This window comes from Anser brachyrhynchus (genome assembly GCF_964034855.1).
Source record: "Anser brachyrhynchus genome assembly, chromosome: 28".
NCBI lineage: Eukaryota > Metazoa > Chordata > Aves > Anseriformes > Anatidae > Anser > Anser brachyrhynchus.
The window spans coordinates 1975826-1997855 of record NC_137721.1 but is presented as its reverse complement, the minus strand read 5'-3'; the positions used below and the strand labels follow the sequence as shown (position 1 = coordinate 1997855).

Genomic DNA, 22030 nt, shown 5'->3' with positions numbered 1-22030 from the left:
AACGGGGACGAGCAGCCCACGTCCCGCCCCGCCACGATGCGCACTCAGCAGGCAACTCACCAGAGCCAAGTGGTCCTCCGTCTGCCCGCGCAGGAACGGGGAGAAAACCGAGAGGCACCGTTAACCCCACTGCCCGTGCCCGCCGCCGTGCACCCCCCGCGGCAAAGCCCAACCCCCCGGTGCCCGGCACGGGACCCCCAGCCCCACGGAGCTCCCCCCCCCCACCCCAGGCTCACCAAATGGTGCATGAGCCCCTTGCCGCTCTGCGAGGTGATCACGCGCAGGTCCGGCTTGCGGCTGTTGGCGGCCAGCTGGGCGCCGTGCGCGGGCGGCGGCGGCGGCGGGGACTTGGCCGGGATGATTTTGCCCAAGGTGCTGCCGTTGGAGACGGGGAGGAGACCCGGCGAGGCGCGGGCGCTCACGTAGCCGTTGCCTGCGGGGAAAGCGGGCACGAGAAGGAGGTGAGAGCGCGGCCGCGGCGATGCCCCAAGGTCCCCCCTGTGTGCGCACGGCAAAGTGGCCACGAGCCCCCCGTGGCCGGGCAGCTCCTGGCCTGCAGGACATCGCCACAATAACCAGCGGTAACTCTCGGGGCGATGACTCCTCGCACTGCTCCAGCAGGGCACCAGGGCCCTGGCGGGGGGGGCGTAATTACTCTTACGTTCACTTTTCAGGCCCCTTTTTGGGACCGGAGCAACGAAAAGGGGCTGTGGCGGAGCAGAGGAGCCGGTTCCCTGATCCTGCTGCCCCTTTGAAGATCTGAGCATCCCTCCTCCTCCTCCTCCTCCTCCCGCTGCTCCACTTAAGGATTTTATGTGCAAAGAGGAGAGGGGAAAAAAAAAAAAAAAAAGAAGAAAGGAAAGGAAGAAAAAAATTTAAAAAGGAAAAGATTTGATGAACATCAGGAAAGGAATAAATTGGATCAGATTACTGTTCTGATGAGGGTTTTTTTTTTTTTTTTATGAATAGGCCCCAAAGATAGAAAGGCGTTTAGCAATCACCAGGATTCAGCCCTCATATTCATTGCACGTTAGACCGGGAAAAATAGGTCGCTGATTGCATTATTAATCACATCCACCATGGCACTGCTACATCTGCGTTTCAGCAGGCGCCTGGTGGCAGCGGCGTTGCCCCGGCACGCTGGCAACGCCTGCAGCACCGTCCCTGCCCGAGGGAGGGGACCGGCCCCCGGCCCCGAAGCAGCACATGGGGTCCCGAGCATCGCCTCGGTGCACCGGGAGCTGCTCACCACCAGCGTGCAAAGCCCCCGGCTCTGATGCCGGTGACATTTCCCGGGTGACCTTCACCACCCGTGGCGCATCCTCACCGCCGGTGGCAGCGGCCCGGAGCCGTGCCAAAGCCCGGAGGTGGAGGCAGAGCCCCCCCTCCAACCCAGAAGCGTTAAAAAGCAAAATTCTCCTTGCTAAGGTGGCGCTGCCACCGCTGCGTGCGCGGCTCCCGGGGCGACTGCAGCTTGGGGGGACGCTGCAACCCTCCCTGCGTGCAGCGCTCGGGGCAGTCTGCCCGGGAGAGAGCCCCCTGCCCCGCCGGCGTGACCGCCGTGGGGGGGGGGGGGAAATGCAGAAATGGAAAAAGGAAGAAAAGACAAAAACGCAGAAACGGAAAAGAAAAAGGAGTAAAAAAAAAAATATGCAAAAATGGAAAAGAACAGGTCAAAAATGCAAAAATGGAAAAGAGAAAAAAAAAAAAGTCAAAATCGTGGCGAGGCCCCTTGCTGCTGCCCCCGCGTCCCTGTTGCGGCGAGGCCGGGGGTGGGCAGGGTGCTCGCCCCCCCCTCCCCGAGGCACCGGGGGCGCTGGATCCGGGGATGCCGCCCGCATCGCTGCGGGATCGGGGCCAGAGGCACGGCGGCCGATGACTCAGAGGCAGCAGGTGACGGTGGTGCAGAGCCGAGGAGGAGGAAGAGGAGGAGGAGGAGGAGGAGGAGGAGGAGGAGGAAGGGGGGAGGAGATGCCCCGGGTACCCCAAAACCCACCCGGGCTCCGTCGGCTGGCTCGGGGAGCCCCCGGGGCCACCGAGCCCTCTCCTCGCGCCCGTCGGCACGCGGGGAATGCTGCGCTGACGTCAATGCTGACATTCACCGGCCCTGCCAAGCTCCGCGCCGCCGCGGCTGCTCGCGACAGCTGACGTGGGGGCGGCGGGCGGCCTCGGGGGGCCGGGGGGGCGCGACGGAGCCGCAGAGGCCCCCCCCACACCCCGCCATCCCCGGCGCAGGGCGGTTGCAGGGCCGGGGGTGCCGCCGGAGCAGCGGGATCCAGGTCCCAGTTGGGTTTTAACCGGGGGAACGGCGAACCCCGTGCTCCTGCGGCGTGCTGGCGGCCGGCAACGCCACGGCAAAACGGGACGGTTGGGGTGCTGGGTGTGGGGTCACCTTCCCTGCTCCCCCCGGGGGGGTCAGCACCCGTCCCGTGGAGCTGCAGGAGCCATCGCCGGGTACCAGCTGCACCCACGCAAGCGCCGGTCCCGGTGCCGGCCCCGAAGCCCTCGCTGCTCAGCCAGCGGAGGCAGGAGGCATTATTAGCTCATTTTATAGCCGGGGAGCTAAGCCACAAGGTCTGAGCCTCGTTAGCGCCGGGGCTCTCGCAGTGGAAAGGGGCCTTAATGAGCTTTTTTCCTTGCTGTAAAGTTCCTTTACAGGGCCCAGGCGCGAGGAGGAATCAGGTGTTAAGTGACTCACCCGGGGTCAGGGGAGGAGCGGGTTTTGGCTCGGGGAGCTAAATGCCAAGCTGCCCAAATCCCCGCCATGTGGCTGCCCACGGCCAGCCCCGTGCTTTGCGGCAATCCCAAAACCAAGGAGCCCCCGAACATGCCGAACCCCCTGGATCCGTGCCGAAACGCCTCCAGGAAACGTGCCGGCTCGGGGCATCGCGGGCAAAACCCCCCTGCCGGTGGGACCACGACCCACCAAATCCTCCCCGGCGCCTCTCCATCCTCCCCCAGCTGCTCTGAATGGCACTAGGGAAACCCTTGTCCCTGTAGGATTTGTGGGGAAACTGAGGCACGGGGCCGCAAACAGAGCCTGGGGCGCTGCCCCGCACTTACCCACGGGGCTCGGGCAGGCTCCGTTCGTGGTGTTCAGGTCTCCGCCGAGCATCGCCCCTGCAAAGGCATCGGAAAGGGGGGGGGGTCAGTGGCAGCTCGGGAACGTGGGGAGCAGGGAGGAGGAAGAGGGGGAACGCGAGGGAGGAAGGCAGATGGAAATCAGCGGCGGCGCATTCCCGGGGAGAAAAGTCGCCGGCGAAAGCGAGCAGCATTCCTGGTGATCGGGTTTGGAAACAATATCCAGGCAGATCCGTTTCCTTTGGGCAGCAGCCAGGCGGCACGGGGGGCCCGGTCCGAAGCGCGCGCGGCTCGGAAAACACTGCGGCTATTTTGTTCCGAGCCCTCCTGAGGGACTCGGGGCCCGTGCTGCGGGGAAGCGAGCCCCGGCAGCACGGCGTGAAACACAACCTGCCCCGTAACGCTCGCACCGCACGGAAACCGGCCCCGCGGCCCCGCTGCACGAAGGCGAGCGCTTGGAAAGCACTGCGAAAAGCAGGCCGGGGCCCTTTTCCTTCCCCAAAACACCAGACCCACCTCGCTCCTCGCCCCTACATGGGGAGAGAGGAGCCGGGAACCTGCTGCCAGAGCAGGGGCTGAGGGTTGCAGCGAGCCCCCGAAAGCAGAAGTGCTGGGGGGGGGCCGCCGTGCCGCGAAGCGCCTTCGCGCTCTGCGTGAAAGTGGGACTGTGGGCTGTGGTGGTCCCCAAAATAAATTACAGCGTGGTGAAGGGCACGGTGAGCCCAGAGGCACGGCAAGCACGGCGCTGCCTTAGGGGATGGGGGCGCAAACCGTGCCCGGCAGCTCCGAAGCCCGGCTCGGAGAGGCAGGACCCCGTGTGCCCCCGACCCTCACCGGCACAGCGGAGCCCCGGGGGTCGAGAGCAGGCCCAGCGATGCTGACCCCATCTCAGCCCCCAAAACCTCCCCTGGCCGTCGCCCTGTGCCCGTGACGTCCCCGTGCAGGCGGCAGCAGTGAGCGCAGGGACACGGAGCCAGCGCTGCCTTCGCTTTGGAAACAATACCGCGGCGCTCTGCGCCCCTCTCGAGCGCATTGCTAAAAAAAAAAGAAAAGAGAGAAAAGAAATAGCTCTTCTAACATGCGAAGGCCTGGCTCCTATAAACAGGATTTCTTCCGTGTCCCAGGCAGCGAGTGAATGAAACGCAGATGGTTGGACTTGGAACACCTCTGCGCTCCCAACCACCAAATTATCCCCCCCCGAAACCAACGCTTCGTGAGCTGGATGGAAACTGCGAGCGTCGAGCGGGCTCTGCCTCGCAACGAAGCCTCTTTTTTTCCTGCGGAGGCCGGCAGCAGGGCAGGGGCGATGCCTGCAGGTGGCCTGGGCACGGGGCTCAGCCTCTGCCCCGTCCTGGGGGGAGCTGCTGCCCTTTGGGAGCAGCCCCGGAGCACCAAGAGCCTTCCCCCAAATCCGGGGGCTGCTCCTCAGCTCCAAGAGCTTTCAGCCGTCCCTGGGACTGCGCAGAAGGAGCAGAAAGCGAACGAGCCACCTCCGAACCGCGGCTCCTATCGTGTCCAGCTGAAATCCCACCCCCCGCCCCCTCCAGAGGTTTCTGGGGGCACCCCCTGGCCCCCTTCCCACGCCCTCGCCTCTGCCGCTTGCAGCCCGTGCGACCGGCTCGGACCGTCTGCCACATCCAAAATAGCAGGCGGGGGCTTTCTGCACGCTATTATTATTTATGACCACACCGCGGGAGAGCCGGGCTGCGGTCACACGTCCCCAGCCCCGTGTCCCCCCCCCCTCCAAGCTGCAGGGGACGTGGGTGACACGAGCCTCTCCCCAGCCTGCCCTCCTCGGCAGATCGGTGTCAGTGACAGCTCAGGGACCGACTGCAGCCAGAAAAACCCTTTTTACGCAGCAGTCCCGTGTCCCCCAGCACCGCCGGCACAGGGGACGCCGGCTGCCACCTCTGAGCCGGGACTGGCACAGGGTGACTCGGCTCCGCCTGGCTCCGAAACATCCTGCTCTGGAAAAGCACACCCCGGCGAGGTGGGGGGGATGGTCACCGGGACCCCCAGGAGGAGGATTTTAGGGTGTCCCATATCGCGGGGTGCCCGCCGTGCCGCTCACCTGCGCTGGCCGGCCGCTGCGGCAGCCCCGGGGACACGGTGTTCCTCTGCAGCGCCGGCTGCTGCGGCGAGAGGAGCCGGGGGTCGGTGAGCGACGAGGTGACGAGGGACTGGGTGACCAGCGAGCTCCCCGGGTTGCTGAACTGCAGCGTGCTCTGGTTGGTCACGGGAACCGTCACCGGCATGGCGAAGTTCGGCGCGGGCACTGCGGACTGAAGAGAGAGCGGGAGGTAAAGGGGGGGCCGTCGGGCAGGCGGCGGCCGAGAAAGGGGCCGGATCCTGCCTCGGGAGAGGCGGCGACGTCCTACGGCTGAAGCGGGGGCCGCTTTGGTCACCCCGAGCCCCCTCGCTGCTGCCGCATGCTGCTGCCGTCCATCCCGGCGACTTGGGAACCCCAGCACAGGAGCCTGGACCCCCCAGGGAAAGCAGCTGGGGGTCCGCTCGGACACAGCCGAGCTTCGCCACCAGCCGCTTTGCCTCTCTTTGAGGCCACGTCTATTTATTTATTTACCCCTGGTGCCTGGCCATGTGTTCCCAGAGCAGCCCCAGCAGGACGTGACTCAAAGCATCACAGGGGGGAGCAGCGCCCTGGGGTGCCCCGAGGGGCGCCGGCACCTCCTTTTGTCCCACCGCAGAGGACGGGGGGACCTCACGAGGCCGTTCCCCATCCGTAGGTTTGGGACGAGCCCCCTAAGCCAGCACCGCTGCCCCATGGACACCCCGCAGCCCGGGCAGGCTCCGCTCGGCGCCGAGCCCCCGGTGCAGGCTGGCGTCCCCTCGTCCCCTCCGGGTGACACCGGGGTCTGTCCTGCCACCACCAGGAGCTGCAGGGCAGGAGGAGGAGGCGACCCGGGGCAGCAGGAGCACGGCTCAAGCCCTATCCTCGGCCGCGGGTCGAGGCCCAGTTTCACCTACCAGCGTCCCCGCGGGAGCCAGGCTCGCCGTGCTTATCCCATCAGCCTCTCTTATGTCACTGATTTGCTCTTCATTAACAGGAGCAGGCACCTGCTTAGAGGCTTTAGCAGAGGCTTTGCTAAAGTCCCACTTCAATTTGCCGGGGGCTGGCGCGGCACAGCACCCCGGTGCCGCCGGGCATCGCCGCGGGGCCCCCGGCTGCGGGGAAGGGCAGGGGGAGCGGAGCATCCCCCGTCGCTGTGCCCCGAGCGGGTGAATTCCTTTAGGGGGAGAGGAGAGGAGGGGAGAAGGGAAGGTGCTCGCCCAGCTGGCTGCTGGAAACCCTCCCGCCCGCTCAAGGGCATCCTGCCCTTCACAGATCCTGCAGCTGCTGCCAGCCCGCGCTGCCCCACGGCTCCGGGAGGCTCCGGGGCACCGGGCTCATCCCCTCCCAGCCCCGACGCCGAGCCCTCCCCGTGCTCAGCGCAGATGAGAAAAAGGAAAAAAAAAAAAAAAAAAAAAGGGGGGGTGTGGAGAGAGGCAGGGGAAGCAGGTTTTGTTGGGCGTGTGAACGCTGAAGCGGCGGCGTTGTGTAAGAAATCACCGCGAGCGCGGGGGTGCGCGGCGTGTCCCCGGGAAGGGGAAGGACGAGCTAACGCGGCGCGGCCTCGGCGACGCCGTGGGCAGAGCCGGGAGGGCTGGGGCCGGAGAGCGGCGCCTGGCCTTAACCCGCCTCCGGCCCCCGGCACCTCCGCACCCGGTGCCAGGTCCCCAAGGTGCCAGCACCCCGGGGCGGGGGGCGCAGCCGGGACCCGGGGGCGCGCGGCGTGCGTCTCTGGCCGAAATCTGGGGGAGAAGATGCACACGTGAGCCAAGCCTCGACCGGTTCTGCTCTCACCGAAAGCCTTCGCAAACGCGCTGCGGAAACGCAGAGGCTTCTTGAGCGAGCAAGGCTGCTGTTAGCGCCCCCTGTTAGTTCTCGTCACACACACGCACACGCACAAAACCACCGCAGCCGGTTAAAAAGGAGAAGCGTCGGCTTCAACCGCCGGCACCGCTCCGTCCCTGCCGCGCGAGGGGGTTTAGTCGGGGAGCCCGATGCCCTGCCGTCGATCCCCGGCGCCCGAATGCCACCCGCCGAACCGCGGCGGGCACGGGGAGCTCCCCTGGGGTCCGCAGGGAGCCGGGGGGCCGGGGCTGTGCCGCCCCCACCCCGCTCAAGCCCCAGCAAGGGCTGGGAACCTCGTCGCCGTCGTCGCCGCCGGGCGAGCGGCACCGGGGCGAAAACGCCTCGCGCTTTGGCAGCTGAGTCAGCAAAAGCAAGGGAGGTGGATTTCACAAGCCCCGAATCTCGAGAAAAGCCCGAATTTTCACTTGCGTGGGCTTGCGAGCAGCGCAGAAGGGCAGATATCGGGTTCTCGTGTTTCTTTTTTTTTTTTTTTCCTTTTTTTTTTTCTGGGGAGGGGGCGTGAAGTTTTCGAACGCTGCAGCCAAGCCCTTGAAAATTCGCCTCCGTCGTGCTCTCGGCGGCGCTGATTACGGCTGCAGCGGCTCGGGGCTAATCCCCCCTGCTCCAAGCCCTCGCTGCCTTGCCCTAACGACTAATTTGACACGCTCGCCCCCTCCCACCCCTGCCTCCTGACACAAATCCCTTCCAGCGCTGTCCCGATGCCACCCCGCTGACGGGCCTGGGATCACGGGGCTAAAACCTGCCTGGATTCCTGCCACGGCCGCCAGCTGCCCCGAGGGCTTGATGGATTTGGGGGGAATTAAGGCGGAATCGCCCAAACCGGGCTGACCCCGTCTGCTCCCTGCCGGCCCGGGGGGATCTCGGGGGGCAGGAGCCAGGGAAAACCCCTTTTCGGGGCCAAAAGGAGACTGGTATTTGGGGCTATTTGGGGTATTTGAGTCACCCTGGGGGTGCTGGAGCTGGCTGGGACAGGGCCCCCAGGGGCTGCTCCCACTCCTCCAGCTGGGAAACCGGAGGGACCCCGAGGGTCCCCGGTGCCGCCACCCCTAGGAGCCACTTTCCCCCTTTTTCTCCCCTATTTCCTGCCCTTTCGGGTGCATTCGGGGCCCTGGTGCATCGGCTCCCACGGCACAGCACGGCTCCGAAGCAAAGCCATGCAAGTCCCCCGTCACCTGGAGGCGGCCGGGGAAGGGGTCGGGGGGGGGGGCTGCAGGCCACCAGCTACTCACTGCGAGCCGGTAACTCTGCATCATTTTATCAAACTCCTCATCAATCTTTTTATATTTCTCCTCCGTCTGCGGGGTCAACGCAAACACTTCGTCCCCTTCCGGGCTCTCGCACTCCCTGTGCTTCTTGTTCAGCGCCTGTGACGTGCGGGGTGGGGTGGGGGGACACGGGGGTGTCGGGGAGGGAGCGGGGACGAGGTCGGGGGGCGGGGGGGGGAATCGAACAGAAGAAAAACAAAACAAAAAGAACAGATAATGAAGGCTTTCCGGCCACGGGGCAGGTACTTACACCGTATCGCTTGAACAGGATATCCAGATCCTCGCTGCCTTTACGGTATTTATCCTCCATCAAGGGGCTCTGGTCTATCGAGTCATCTCCGTCGGGCTCCGGGCTGTCACAGCCGTTAAAACCTTTCTTTCTTAACGTCTGCAAACACAACCGGGACACTTTGAGATCCGGGACTGCTGGGGGCAACGGGCAGCCCTCGGGGACGGGTGGCGTCCCCCCCCCAAAACGCCCCCCCGGCGCGCGGTGGCATTAAAAAGGGTCAGCGCCGGGTCGGTCCTAAGGGGGTTTTGGTGGATGGATGGAGAGAAACTTCCCGGATTTCATGTTTTTTTTTTTTTTTCCCTATTTTTCCTGACTGCGCTGGTGCTGAGTTCGGCCCCGCACCAGCTCGGATGCGTTTTTGTCACCCGGGGTCACCGCAGCGACAAGGAGGGGAAATAAACCCTAAAGGACGGGATGCGCTCTCCTGCTAGAAACACAAAAACCGTTATTACACGTAGGAAACCAAAACCAAAACCAAAAAAAAAAAAGGTAAAAAGCAGGCCCAGGCCCCGATCACCCCAGCACCGTTGCAGCGGCTTCGGGGTCCGTCCATTTCACGCGGGGTGGGCACGAAGACCCCGGGCAGGCTTTGGACCAAAAACCCCTCCGTCGTGCTCAGGAGCCGATCTGCAGATTGCGTTACGCAGGCACATTTAATCATTTTATTTTCAAAATACCAAAGGCAATTAGGCGTTATTATGGAACCGCCGCTTGCCAATTTTTTTTTTTATTATTTTTTTTTTTTTGAAAGTCAAAGCTACAGAATTTCCTGGAAGTCTTGGTCTCTTTTCATGCCAAATCCAGCAGGGGAAAAAAAAAAAAAGAAAAGAAAAAAAAAAAAAAAGGCCTTGACAATTCTCCTCTTGTCTTCCTAAACAGCAATAAACAGCTCTGTTTCGGGGCCAAAACATCCTGGAGCGGCTCTCCGTCTACCTGGGGGCCGTAGGGGCAGCGTGGTTTGCCCAAAAGTCGCTTTTTTTTCCCTGAAAACTCTGCGAATCTCCAGCCGAACCCCCCGCGTTGCAGCCGTGCCTCGACGCTTTCTCCATCACCCACCCGAGGCACTTCCCCGACCGGCCCGCTCGCCCGACAGCGCGGGGAATTCAGCCCCAACAGCAACGAAAACGAGCGGATTTGGACACGATATCTCGAAAAAGCGGCCCCATTTCTTCGTGCCTCCCTCGTGCCCGGCATTTTCACACCCGGGACTTGGCCGCGTCCTCGCCCTAGCGCCGCGGCGGCATCCGAAGCCCCGTTCGGCGCTGTCGTACCCCGAAATCCTACAAAATCGTGCCATTTGTTGCCCTTTCCCCAGGGAAGGGCAGGCAGGGGCAGACGTGGTGGAAATGCCCTTTACTGGCACGGCTGGGAGCGAATCTCATCGGCGTCACCCACGGAGCTGGGGCTTGACCCCGAGGGCTGCACCGAAGGGGAGGTTCCCGAGGCTTTTTTTTGGTTTTTTTTTTTTTTTTTCTTGTAGGTTCCCGAGGATTTTTCCCAGTTATTTTGCTATTTTTGTGCGTGCCCTTGTTTGTTTTCAGAACGGGCCAGAAACAGCCCCGCGCTCCCGCAGCAAGGAAGGGACGGGTTCGCCTTTTTTTTTTTTTGGAAAGTGCTTTTTTTTTTTGCACGCGTTTCTTTTCCAAAACCTTTTGTTTCGCTGCTGCGGCTGGGAGACGGAAAGTTGAGCCCCTCTCCTTGCTCTGCAAAGAGTTTTTCCTCCGTCTCTCTCTTCCAGAGGCAAAGTGGAAAACGCCGTTCCGTGAGCCGTGGAAGCGATGAAGCCGGGTTTCCTCCAGATGTGTGCGGCGGGAGCCGTGCTGGGGAGACTCTCCGGTGTCTAATAAGGGCTGTGCCCCCCTCGCGGCTCTCCCACCTCTCTCCTCTCTGTTCACAAAACAGCAAGGAAACCCCCTCGCCCCCCTGGAGATCCCCTCCAACCGCGGTCGAAGCCCCCATCGGGGTCAGCTCCTGCTACCCTGCAGGAGGTCGCAGCCGAGCGGGACCCCCCCCTCTCCTCCTTTCTAAACCCCGCAGCCCAGAAGCGGGGCAGGAGGCTTTAGGCGATGCCCAGCTGCACCGAATCTGCCCCAAACTCCCACGATTTATTGCCCAAGCGGAGCAGAAAGTGCAGAATTACGGCTGCTGTCGCCTCGCCGGAGCGGTGCCACGGCCCCTTCCCTCTCCCCGGCCACTTCATGCAATTAGTCCTGCTGTAATTAACCTGCGAGCCCCACCGGGTTCGGTCCGCTGCTAGGGGGAAAAGCAGAAGGCGTGAAGAGAAAGGAAACCTTTATTTCACCGGGCCGCATCCAGTGGAAAACGCCCACTTCTCATTTCAAGCCCATCGAAGACGAACACCTTCGCATCGGGAATTTTTCGAAGCATGAAACCAGGGCAAGAAGGTCACATCCCCCCCCAAAAAAAGCCCTTTCCTAGGTTTCCTGCCTCATCCAGGAGCGGGTTTAAACCTAAGGAGGGTGAGAGAGCAGCAGGAAACCCGGAGCATGGAGAGGAAATGATGCTCGACCAGGATGCAGGATCCTTCCCCTAAAGGAGGGCGACCGGGATCCAGACTGTCCCCGGCTTCGGGGAAGGCTGGAGGGGGACCGGGACGGGGCCGCGGCTCTGAACCCACGCGAGCACAGCCCTGGGAAGGGGAATTAGGGAAGATGCAGCTCCCCTGGGACGCTCGGGGAAAGCAGGGGATTTGCAGCCTGACTTTAAGAGCTGGAGAGCCCCGGTCCCCCCGCAGCTCTGCCCCGTCCGTCGGGAGCTGGCACGTCAGCGGGGCTGCGGGAAACGAGGAGCGACAGCGAGAGCAAAGCCGGCGCGATCCCCGGCCGGGCGCGCACGTGGCACCCAGCGTGCCTGCCCGGGGGCCTCAGCTGTCCCCCGACCGATTAAGGAGCCCCCCCCCCATGCAGGCAGGGAGATTTTCTCAGACTTAAAAGCTTGCCGCAGCCAGGACTTGGCCGGGCGCAGAGCGGAGGGGCTGAAAGCCCTCCCGACGCAGGGGGTAAACGCGTCCCCAGGGAGCGCCGCCCCTCGCCGAGCTCTTTAATTTCGGGACCTTCCCACCCGGAGGCTTTTTGCTCCGAGGGTGCTCAGCTGCTCGCTCTCCTTCTTTCTCTTTCAAGGGGAGCAAGGTGAAATCCTCGCCTTGTTCCAAGCGCTGGTGCGAAGGAAAAGCCCAGATCCCCTCCGTCACGAGCCCGCGCTCGCTCCCCTTGCACCGGGAAAACCAACTCGAGGGGCTTCTCCCCGGGCTGCCAACGGCCCCACGGCCACCCCCAAACACCCGAGATGCTGCTGGGGGCTGCGGCCCTCCCGGGGGGACGGGACACGGGTGTCACGGCCACCTCCGCCCAGCCGAATCTCTGCTGCTCAGCCCCTCGCAGTCAGCTTCGGAGCAGGAAAACCCTGGAGCGGCCCCAGCCCTGCTCCAAGGGACGAGGACGGATGCTCGAGCAGCTTCAAACCTGCCCGAGCAGGATCTCCCTGCGCTCGGGAGCGGGTGACAGCAGCTCTGCGTGCCGAGCTGGGGCTCTCCTCCCCGCCATCCACCCGGATCCTTCCCCTCCCGACGCTCCTCTCTCCAGCTCTGGATGCAGATTCATCGTTTCATGTGGTGCAAACACAGAATTTCTTTGGGTGCCAAGGACTGCGTGTAACTTGTCGGCTTGGGAGTGTTTGCATCTTGGACCATAAGGGAACAGAGAATGCTGCCCAAAATGTTTACGGTATTTTTAGGCCAAGACAAATCTGTTCGACGCTGCGAGCTCCAGTATGAGCATCCTGGAGAGGCTGGGCGAGGAACCGCGGCTGTAAAACCACCGCGTGGTGCTCGGGGCGCTTCCCTGCCTGGGGACGGGGCTGTGCGCCTTTAAAAGGGTCCAGAAAAGGCATTTTGAACAATTTAAGGCTCAAGCGTGCGCGGGCAGGGAGGTCTCCAAAGGTCCACGGGGCGGGCAGGTGCTGCTGCTGGCGCAGAGGACGGCTCAGAAACGAGACGTTTCGGGGAGGTGCGAGAAAAAAAATAATAAAAATTCCGATTCGTGAGCTAGGCTGTGGGCTTTTTTTTTTTTTTTTTTTTCCCTTCACGAAATCAAAGCCTGAGGCTGCTGAATTGCACCGGAGAGATTCAAAGGCAGCAGTGACAGGTCCGAGCGGCGGGGGAGGACGATCCCCGCAGCGCTTCGGGGCCTCGCCGCGCGAGGTCCGAGCGGCTCCGTGCCGGGGAGCGCCCGCGCCCCCCGTGGCACCGCTCTGATCTGCTGCTGCTCGCCCGCCCCGAGTGCCTGATGGCTCGGCGGGTGTTGATGCCTGCCCGCCTGTAATGTCAATGATTACCCGGCCGGCCCCTTGCGTTTGTCTGAATTTGCCCAGGCGTAAACGGGAGCTGCCCACACGCGGCTCGCCGATGAGGAGCGAGGAGCACGCGGCGCCCTCGTGCCATCGCCGCTCTGTGGGGCGCCCGGTGAACATCCCTGAGCGGGGGTGGGACCAGAGGCACCCAAAGGTCCCTCCCAGCCCGAATCATTCGGTGAGGCAGGTCCTGGTGTCCTGCAACCCCACCGTGAGCACCTGGAGCAGCTTCGGGGGAACAGCGCCGGCTGCAGCCACGCGCCCAGCGCCGCAGCCCCGGGAGGTGCCTCCAAAACCACGCCGGGTTCGCCTGCGCCATGGGCAGATCCCACAAAGCAAATCCCAAAAGCACACCTCGCTTTCGCAGCCCTAAAACAGCCCCCAGCTCCGGGTGGCTTCCAACTCCGCCACCCAGAAGTGAGGATTTGCGCACGCTCAACCAAAAAGGCCCAAAATCAGCCCGGCACCGGGCGTTTGCGCGTCCCCCTCCCGGCCCCAGCCTCCTCCCGGCCCCGGCCCCGGCCTCACCTCGATGATGTCCGCGTTGGTCCGGCTCTCGTGGGGCTCGTTGTACTCGGTGTACTTGAGCAGCACCTTGTCCATGTCGGTGCTGGCGTACTGGAACAGCTTGTTGGAGTGGTTGAAGATGATCAAGGCGATCTCGCAGTCGCACAGGACACTCAGCTCGTAGGCTTTCTTCATCAAGCCGAATTTGCGCTTGGTGAAGGTCACCTGGAAGCAAGCGGAGAGGATTCGGGATGAGCACCGGGGGCGAAACCAAAGGGAAGGGCAGAGGGACACCTCCTGTCCTCGGCCCCCCACGGGGACCACAGCCCCAAGCTCTCCCCTCTCACCTCCCTCTTCCGCACGCTCACGCGGCCCAACGGATTCGTGCCGATGCCTATTTTGGGCTCGGCGCGAGGCAGACACTTCACAAGCACAGAGATGATTATCAGCATTGGAAATCGCATATTGCCAAATCAAGAGAAAAGAAATTTCAGCAAAATCCCCAGCAGAGCTACCATCTGTCCGGGGGCTGAGGGTTGTTGGGTTTTTTTCTTTTTTTTTTTTTTTTTTCCAGCCCAACGTTCATGCAGCACAGAGCTCTTCCTCGCTCGCCGCGGCCGCTTGGATGGCACCGGACCCCGGGAGCAGCGGAGCTTGGGCCAAGCGCCCCCCGGCACAGAAAAGGAGCGCCGGGAACAAAGCTTTGGGCCTTGGGGTTGGCCCCTCTGCGTGTCCCACTCTGCAGCTTGGCTCCTGCTGCCACCTCCCTGCCCTGCTGGTGACATTGCCGGGGCATCTCCCGCACCGCCTGCCCGGCCAGCAGGGTCGCCGCGGCCCTATCCTGCCCCTGCTTCCAACGAGGTGCCCCCTAACACCTCGACAGCCCCCAAACCCCTGCACCTCGTGCAGGAGAAGGCGGGGGGCCAGGAACGAGGCGGCCACAGCTGCGGGGAGCTGGGCACAAGCTCCAAACCCAAGCAATTCACAGCCCAAACCCAGCCCCACCAGGACCCTGCTGGCCGGGTTGTGGCTGGTTCACACGCAGATGCTCCGGGTGCCCTCAAGCAAACGCTGAACACCCCCCCTGTGAACCCTCCAGCGACAAACTGCTGGAGAAAGGCGCGATGCTTGGCCAAAGCTCCCTGAGCAAGAAGAAAAAAAGCAGGAACAAAAAGGAACAAAGAGGTAGGGAGGCTCCCGCGCCGCTCCGAGCGCTGCCCTTGCAGGTGAGGCAGCAGCCGGGGCACGGCCAGGGATCGCCGCCCGCGGGCACGGGAGGGCTCGACCCCGTTACGGCCTCAGAGCCCAACAGCTTCAGCTCGAAGCACGGGTGGACGAGCGTGGATGAGGATTTTGCTTCCACCAGCCTCTGCTTGGGGGAGTAAAAGAGCTGAGCCCGAGGCCGCCTGAGCCTCCCCGTCCACCCCGGCGCAGATGGATGGAGCGCGTCTCGCCCAGCCGGCGATGGCACAGCCCGGGGAGCCCCGGCGCGGGGAGCTGCCCACCACCCCCCTGCCATCTCCCGGGGATGATTAAGCATTAACGAGATTCAGCTCTAATCGCCTCACCCGCTGCTCCCCGCCACGTGCGCCTGCTCGCCCCGGTGCTCCAGCGGCTCCGAGCGTGCGCTCACGTGGCCGGCGTCCGCGCGAGCCCGGCCTCGCCGCGCGGCGAGACGCTCGAGGGCCAAGGGGCTCCGAACACCTGTGGGGAACCCCCCTCCTGCTCTGGGGGTCAGAATGAACCCGCATAATGAGCAGCCACCAGCAGGACCCAAAGCACCGAATAAACCCCCGTGGCTCTGCAGAGGAGGGGATGTTTCCCCTACAGGTGGGGGACAGGGCTCAGGAGCACCCCCCCGTCTCGGTGCCCCGCAGAGGAAAGCTCAGATTTGCCCTTTAACCAGCCCCATCGCGCCACCGTCCCCAGCACCACCGCCCCGCACATCCACCAGGAACCGGGGAGAGAAACCCCAAACCCAGCCGAGCCGAGCCGGGGGCCGGGGCGCACACGGGTGCGAGCCTCATCTCCAAGAATTAACCTTCTAAGGCTAAGAGGGTAATCAAATCTCATGCTTCGGGGCGTAAGCCGATCACCGAAGGGGTCAGGAAGGAATTACTGCCCCGCACAGCCCCGCGCCACCAGCGGCTTTTTGCCTTTCCCCTGATGCAAACCATATTGGCCGCTGCCAGAGTCAGCAGCCCGGCCCTGAAGGGCTGATGGTCTGATCTGTCGTGGCAAATCCTCTCCAGTAATTCCCCTAATGACATTAGTGACTCTTACTCGCTTTCCTCCCTGGGCTTTGGCTTCTGCTGTAATCCCGGTCTCCTCCGCACGGGCTCGTGGATGGCTGCTGATAGACCCGAGGCAGCAGCAGCCCCGGCGGGGACGTGGGTGCCGCCGCAATATTCCCCCTCTGCAGCCCTCTCCTTGCCAGGCTGCAGGATCCGGCCGGGCGATGCAGGCTGTGACCACAGGGCCTCCATTTGAGCTGGCTGCAGGGCAGCAGCACGAAACCCCGTGCGTAATCCAGCAGCCTCGGGCTCCGCGAACCCCGGAGCGCAGCACCGAGAGCGAGCCCTTCCCCGTGCCTGCCCTCACCCTGGTTTTAAGCCGGCTTCGCCGAGCAGCCGCGCACAAAGCGCCGGCACGGACATCCCCCACCTGCAGCAGCAGGAGAAGGAGGGGAACAAACGAGATGAGGCGAGACGGGGGCGTTGGTGAGCCCGGCGACCTGAGCCCGCGAAGCCGCTTCCCCGCGGGGCCAACGCCGCGGCACCGCCGGAGGCTCCGCGCCGCCCCGCAAACGCCTGCCACCGCCTCGGCTGCTGGCACAGAGCTGCCTCTTCCCCTTCCCGACGGCTTCTACAGCAGCGCCGGGCTGTGCCACCAAGCCCCGGGGTGACCAAACGTTCGCCCTTCGTTTCGGCCTCCCACGGGGCGCCGGTAAGCGGCTGCGCGCACCCAACGCCGGGCAGCGCCGGCGCATCCCTGCAGCAGCCCCTCGCGCCCCTGCGCGGTGCGGAACCGAGCAGCGCCGCGAGCGTTTGGGACCTTACCGAAACCATTTCACCCCCGGCCTGCCCCCCCAGCACCACCACGTAAAGCGACCCCGCGGTTTTCTCTCGTTTAGCTGCGGAGCAACAAAACGGCTCCGCGGATTTTGCCGCTTGCCACCTTTCACGCGCTAGGAACGCACACCGGGCCCACGATTTTGGGGTTTTCCTTCGGAAAAAAATAAAAAGCAGCAGGAAAGAAGCGGAGCGGGACACGCTGCGGCACCTGCAGCTGGAAGTCTCACAGCTACGGGGAAAAACACCGATGGATCCATCCCAGGGCAAAGCTGCTCCAGGAAAGCGCTGCCACTCCACCCGTCAGGCTCAGCAAAGAGAAAAAACGAGGGAAAAACTGTGGGTTTTTTTCACTCTGAGATACACGCCCGTGTTTTTCACGCATGCACACGCAAGGACGCGTGGCAGCGGCTTGGCTTCAGCCCAGCACAAGTCTGGCACAACAAGAAAAAAAAAAAAAAAGATCCCCGGGCAGCTAGAAGTTTTCAAGCGAAAAAAAAATAAAAATAAAAATTGTTTGGGTTGTTAGCGTTCAGAAAAATGGAGACTTGTTGTGGCTGTTTTTTGTTGGAAAAACCTCACGGAAAATGTCAAACGAAATATATTTTCTGCAAGGAGAAAAAAAAAATAGAAAAGCAGCAGCTAAGCGGAGAAGACGCTTTTCTGGAAAAGCACTTAGATGGAAATGGCACGAGCGGCTCCAGGACGCGGCTGCGGCCGGCCCAAGAAAATGGGGTTATTTGCCCCGTTTTTGGGTAACTGTCGCAAACGGCCTGAATCCAGCCCCAGGTGCCGAGCTCCGCCCGTCTCTTTGCCTTATGGGTTAGGAGAGAAAAGCACAGGTTGGCCCCAAGGGGGTGGAAATGGCGATTCTAGAAATGGGACCCTGGAAATATGTGAAAAAAGGGTTTTGGGGAGGGGGGGCACCCACCTGCCGGTTGCGCTCGTCCGTGATCCGCTGGATCTGGATCTTTTTTCTCCCCATCTTCTCGGGAAATCCTCACCGCAGCGGGGCGACTCGGCTCAGGGGAGGCGAAGAGGAGCCCCCTTTTTAAAAGGCTTTCATGAAAAAGCGTTGGGGAGGGGGGGAGGCGATGAAAAACGGACGGGAAAAAAGAAATCAACTCGAATCAAAGAGCGACGAGCCGCGGGGCGCTGCGCTCTCAGTTCATGGCACCCTCCTGCGCGGCCGGGTCCGGCGGGGCTGAGCCGTCAGAAACCTGCGGGGAGGGAGAGAGAAGGGAGTGAGACCCAAACCCGTCCGCGCCCAGGCTGTGGCCCCCCAGGACCCCCCCCCCCCAAGCACCAGGGCCCAGTTTGGGGACGAGGGACCTCGGCAGGTCTCCGATCCATCGCACGGGGTCGGGGGCGTCGCGTTTGTCCCATCTGGTCTTGGAAACCCCCAGGGACGGAGCCGGAGCACCGAGGGAAGGCAGGGAACCGGGGGGGGGGCACGGAGGTACCGGGGGGGCACAGCGCCGTCCCTCTGCGATCCTCTGGGATCTTTTTTTTCCCTCTTAATAAAGCCGTAAGCGGCGGAGCGGCGGGTGATTAGCTCGGGCCATTTCCATGCGGCTCCGATTCCCGCGTTAAGCTTCAATTTGGCATTTTCAGCTGTTTTTATTCGATTACTTTGAAAAAAAAAACGCGTAACCGGGGCACGGGAACCTCCTTCCCGGGGGCAGGGGGGAAGGAAGGTGGAGGGGGGGGAGCCGAGGCGGCCCCGAGCCCGACCCCTTTGGTGAAACACCGGGACGCGGAGGGGCGGCACGGGTGGACTTGGCAAAGCCAAGGGGCAGCGCTAACGTCGCGCTTTGACGCCACGGTGCCCCGTGCCAAGGCCCGGACGGAGGGAAAAGCCAGTCCCAAAATAGCCCCGTATCTGCCTCCGCTTGGCAGTCCCAAACGCTCTCGGTTTGGCTCCGGGAGGCACGATCCCAAAGCCTCCTCCCTGCCCCCGTCCCACCCCGCGGCCCCCGCCCCGGGCCCCACGGGGATTTTTGCCCCATCCTTTGCCTCCTCGCCGGGCACTGCCGCGACCCCAAAGCAGCCCCGACGCTCCCGCGCTTGTTTTTCGGGGTTCGTGGAGGCCTGTGAGTCACTCGCCTTTTTTTTTTTTTTGGTGCAATTATTCATCGTGCCTCGCGCTGAGCGGTGTCGGCACGGATCTGAGCACCAGGCAGGGGAGGGAGAAGATTTTCCCCACCGTTCGCTGCCTGGAGCAGGCGAGCGCTCAGGAGCCCGACTGCTCGGGGAGGCAGAGGACGACCAAAGCCCCTTTTCCTCCAAACCCCAGCGGGACGAGGACAGATCGCCCGTTTGCTGCTTGAATCTTTCCCACTTTGGGCACCAGTTTCTCTGGACGCCAGAGGCTGAGAAAGGCCCGGTGCCAGGGGTGCCATCGCCTCTCCGAGCGCACGCGCGGTACCCGGGCTGCGCACCGCGCACCCAGCACCGCGGGGAGGCGAGGGGCCGGCGCGAGGACCTGGGGAAGAGCACGAGGAGCTTTCTGCAAAGTTTTCTTTGCAGCTTCTCCCTTCGGAGCCGTTTCCTTCAGCTGGCCGAGAACAGGCACCTTCCCCAGCCTCGGCACCGCCAGCGGCAGGACGAAGCAGCAACAGCTCCGCATCCGGACCCGGGGCAGGCCGCTAATTCTTTCCTTCTGCCGCAGCGCTTGGACGGAGAAACCCTCCAAAACGACGGCGGGTTTGCTATCCAAACCAGAGAGGAACTCTCCAGCAGCAACAATAAACACTGCAGAACAACGGGCCGTAAATTTAAAGCGAGTGAAAGGAAACATATTTTAACGTTACTCGTCTGCGGGACTCCTTCACAGGATGCTGTCGCAGCCAAGAGCTCCGCGGCGCTCACGAAGCCGGGGCCGAGAGGAGCGAAGCCCAGCCCTGCCCCGAGCCTTGCTCGTGCTTCTCTCACCAAAACCACGCTCCCCTCCCCGAGCCGCAAATAAAACCCAGGTGTCCCGACGCAAATCACCTTTCTCAACCACCAGACCGCATTCCTTGGAGCCTGCCCCGGCCGGATGGGGACGGCGCGTCCCGGCCCCGTGCTCGCCCACGCCGCCCCGAGGACGCTGCTCCTCCTGCTCGTCCCCAGGGGAGAGGATCCGGAGCCGGCACCGAGGAGGAAAACGCCAAATTCGGGGCTCCGATAGGAAAAGGGAAGGGATTGAGAGCAGCACAGCGGCGCTTGCTGCTCTCCAAGCTCACCCACGGGGAGGTTTTTAAACTCACCCCTTTTCTCTCCATGTTCCTGGTGGGGTTTTAGGGCGTTGCGGGGTTTCTTTTTCCCCCCGAGGTATTTTTAAACCCAGGTATTCTTTCAAGCTTCCTGGCCAGGTGGCTGTTTCAGAAAGCCCGACCACAGGCTCCGCTTTCTGAGCAGCATCTGCAGGCACAAGGAACGCGGAGCGAGCGCCGGGTCCCACCCACCGCATACCTCGCCGGCGGGTCCCCCTCCTTCCCTGAAAATCCTTTCAGCCCCCAGTCGGCCACCCCAAAGCACCGGGGTCTCCCACCACCCTCCGGCACGCTCAGGGGGGGCTCAAACACCGGGACACACGTTCCCGAGCACCCAGGGCTCGGGACTTTTAAAGAGACTTCAAACTCCTCGATAACTTGTAACGCGCGGGGCCTCGGGCGTTTTAATTCCGAGTAATATCCCCGATGACCCAACCATCTTTTTGGCCTTCTGAGACAGCAGCTCCTCGCTCCTCAGCCTGGTTTTCTAAGGAAACGAGGCTCGCTCCATCGCGGGACGAGGAGGCACCGACCCCGTGTGCCCACCAAGCCCAGGGGACGTCGCCGTCCCCAAGCCACGGCACTCCGGGCGGAAAGCCCAGCCTTTAAAAGACACCGGAGAATCCCCACAGCCCTAAAATTCAGCCCGGCAAATCACGGGCACCCGGGAATTGCTGCGAGGATCAGAGGGACCCAAAACCCCGGGGGGAAATTTGGCATTGCCCCCGCGAGCCGCGCTGGGACGGGGCCGCATCCCTCCCACCCGGCACCCCCTCGCGCGCTCGCACCAGCATGACTGTCACGGCAATTAACACACATGCCAATTAACTGCGAGCAGGTGCTGGTTAACTCTGTGCTGAGTAATTCATACCCGGCTCCAAGCAAATTGCTTCAAATTGGAGAGACGGGCGAGGGAGCAGAGTTAGCATTTTGCAAATGGGGGAAGAAAGGAGAGGAGCAGAAGCCTCCCAGCTGGGAGGTGTTTGCACAAAACAAGGAGTTTGGGGGTGCTGAGCCCAGGAGCCGGGGAGGCGCGAGAGCTGCCATCTCCCCCGAGTCTTTATTCCTGCAGTCCTGACCCTTTATACATATTTACAGCCTATTTTACCGATTTTTAAATGATTTTCCCTTGGCGCTGCACGAGCAGCGGGGTCCTTCGCGCCGTCCCCTTTCCATCCCCACCAAAGAGCCCCGCGTTTCCCTAGGAGCGAGCGGGGGCTCTCAGGGTCTCACACCCACTTTTTGGGGCCGTTTTGCTATTTTTGATGCGCTTTTATCGCATCCCCTTTTCGTTGCCTCCTCGCCGAAGTCAGCCGCACTGTGAGCTCAGCACAATGTCAGCTCCAATAAACCAAGCGCCGGCCGTGCAGCTGTAAAGGCAAGATCAAAACGGCGAACCCCAAAGCCCTCGGAATAGGAAGGCAAAGGCAAATAATCGTATCCTTTCCAAAAAAAAAAAAACCAACAACTTATTTTCCTTTCAAGTGCTGCCCGCTCTGTACTTCTGCGTGGCCTTGCCCTTCCCGGCGCGCTCACGGATCCACGCTCCCCGGGGCGCCAGGGCAGAAATCCGTGGTGGAAGCAGGGTGAAAAGTGACAGCAAAATCTGGAAGGAAATTTGGAGAGGAAGGAAAAGAAGAAAAGCGCCCCCCTGGGAAGAGGCTGGAGGGCCCTGCGCTGCTCAGCTGGTGGAGGAGGTGAACGGGAGGGAGAACGCCTGCCAGCGGTGCAGAAAATCCCCAAATTAAATCCAAAATTGAATCCCAAATTAAAGGGAGAAAGGCTGTTTCCCACCTCCTGCGAGGCACGAGGAAAGGAGAGTCGCTGCAAGCCGCAACATGGAGGCACCAGCGGCCGTGGCCGGTGGCAGGGGCCAGGCACGGGGAAGCACGCCCCGAAATAAAACCACAACGGCCAAAAGCCAGCGCCTTTTCCACCCCAGCACCACCCGCTCCCACAGCACAAAACCACCCTTTAACGAGGATTTGGGGGAATTATCCCCAAGATGGGCTTGTCCCTGCTTGGCATCCTTCGAGCCGGGGCATCCGTCCCCGGTCAGGGCAGGGAGGCGCCGGCGCTGTGCGGGGACCAGCGCGGGGCCCCCCCGGTGCCAAACCCGCAGCTTCCCCCGGGAAAAGTCTGGGAGACGCGACGCAGTGCCCTGAGAGCAGCCTGGCGGCACCCCCCCGGGCTCTCTCCCGTGGCAAAAGAGCCCTAAAAGCACCTGCAAATGAAGCAGCAAAGCGCAGCCGAGG

At 62.7% G+C, this 22030-nt stretch overlaps 1 protein-coding gene across 15 annotated transcripts in view; it reads right to left on the bottom strand.

The window, feature by feature from the left end:
* Positions 1-22030, bottom strand: part of MEF2D (myocyte enhancer factor 2D) — a 59173-nt gene that overhangs the window by 6151 nt on the left and 30992 nt on the right. For 12 of the 15 annotated variants that reach the window (XM_080570141.1, XM_080570143.1, XM_080570134.1 and 9 more), the window contains 7 exons: positions 17450-17738; positions 13469-13672; positions 8531-8668; positions 5153-5363; positions 3064-3120; positions 237-433; positions 61-81 (listed from right to left, as the gene is read on the bottom strand). In XM_080570141.1, coding sequence (XP_080426267.1) covers positions 61-81; positions 237-433; positions 3064-3120; positions 5153-5363; positions 8531-8668; positions 13469-13672; positions 17450-17503 — 882 coding nt within the window. In that variant the 5' untranslated portion in view covers positions 17504-17738. Of the gene's footprint in view, positions 1-60; positions 82-236; positions 434-3063; positions 3121-5152; positions 5364-8530; positions 8669-13468; positions 13673-17449; positions 17739-21999; positions 22024-22030 lie in introns of those variants that run through there. The other 3 variants (XM_080570139.1, XM_080570140.1, XM_080570135.1) reach the window with 2 other exon arrangements.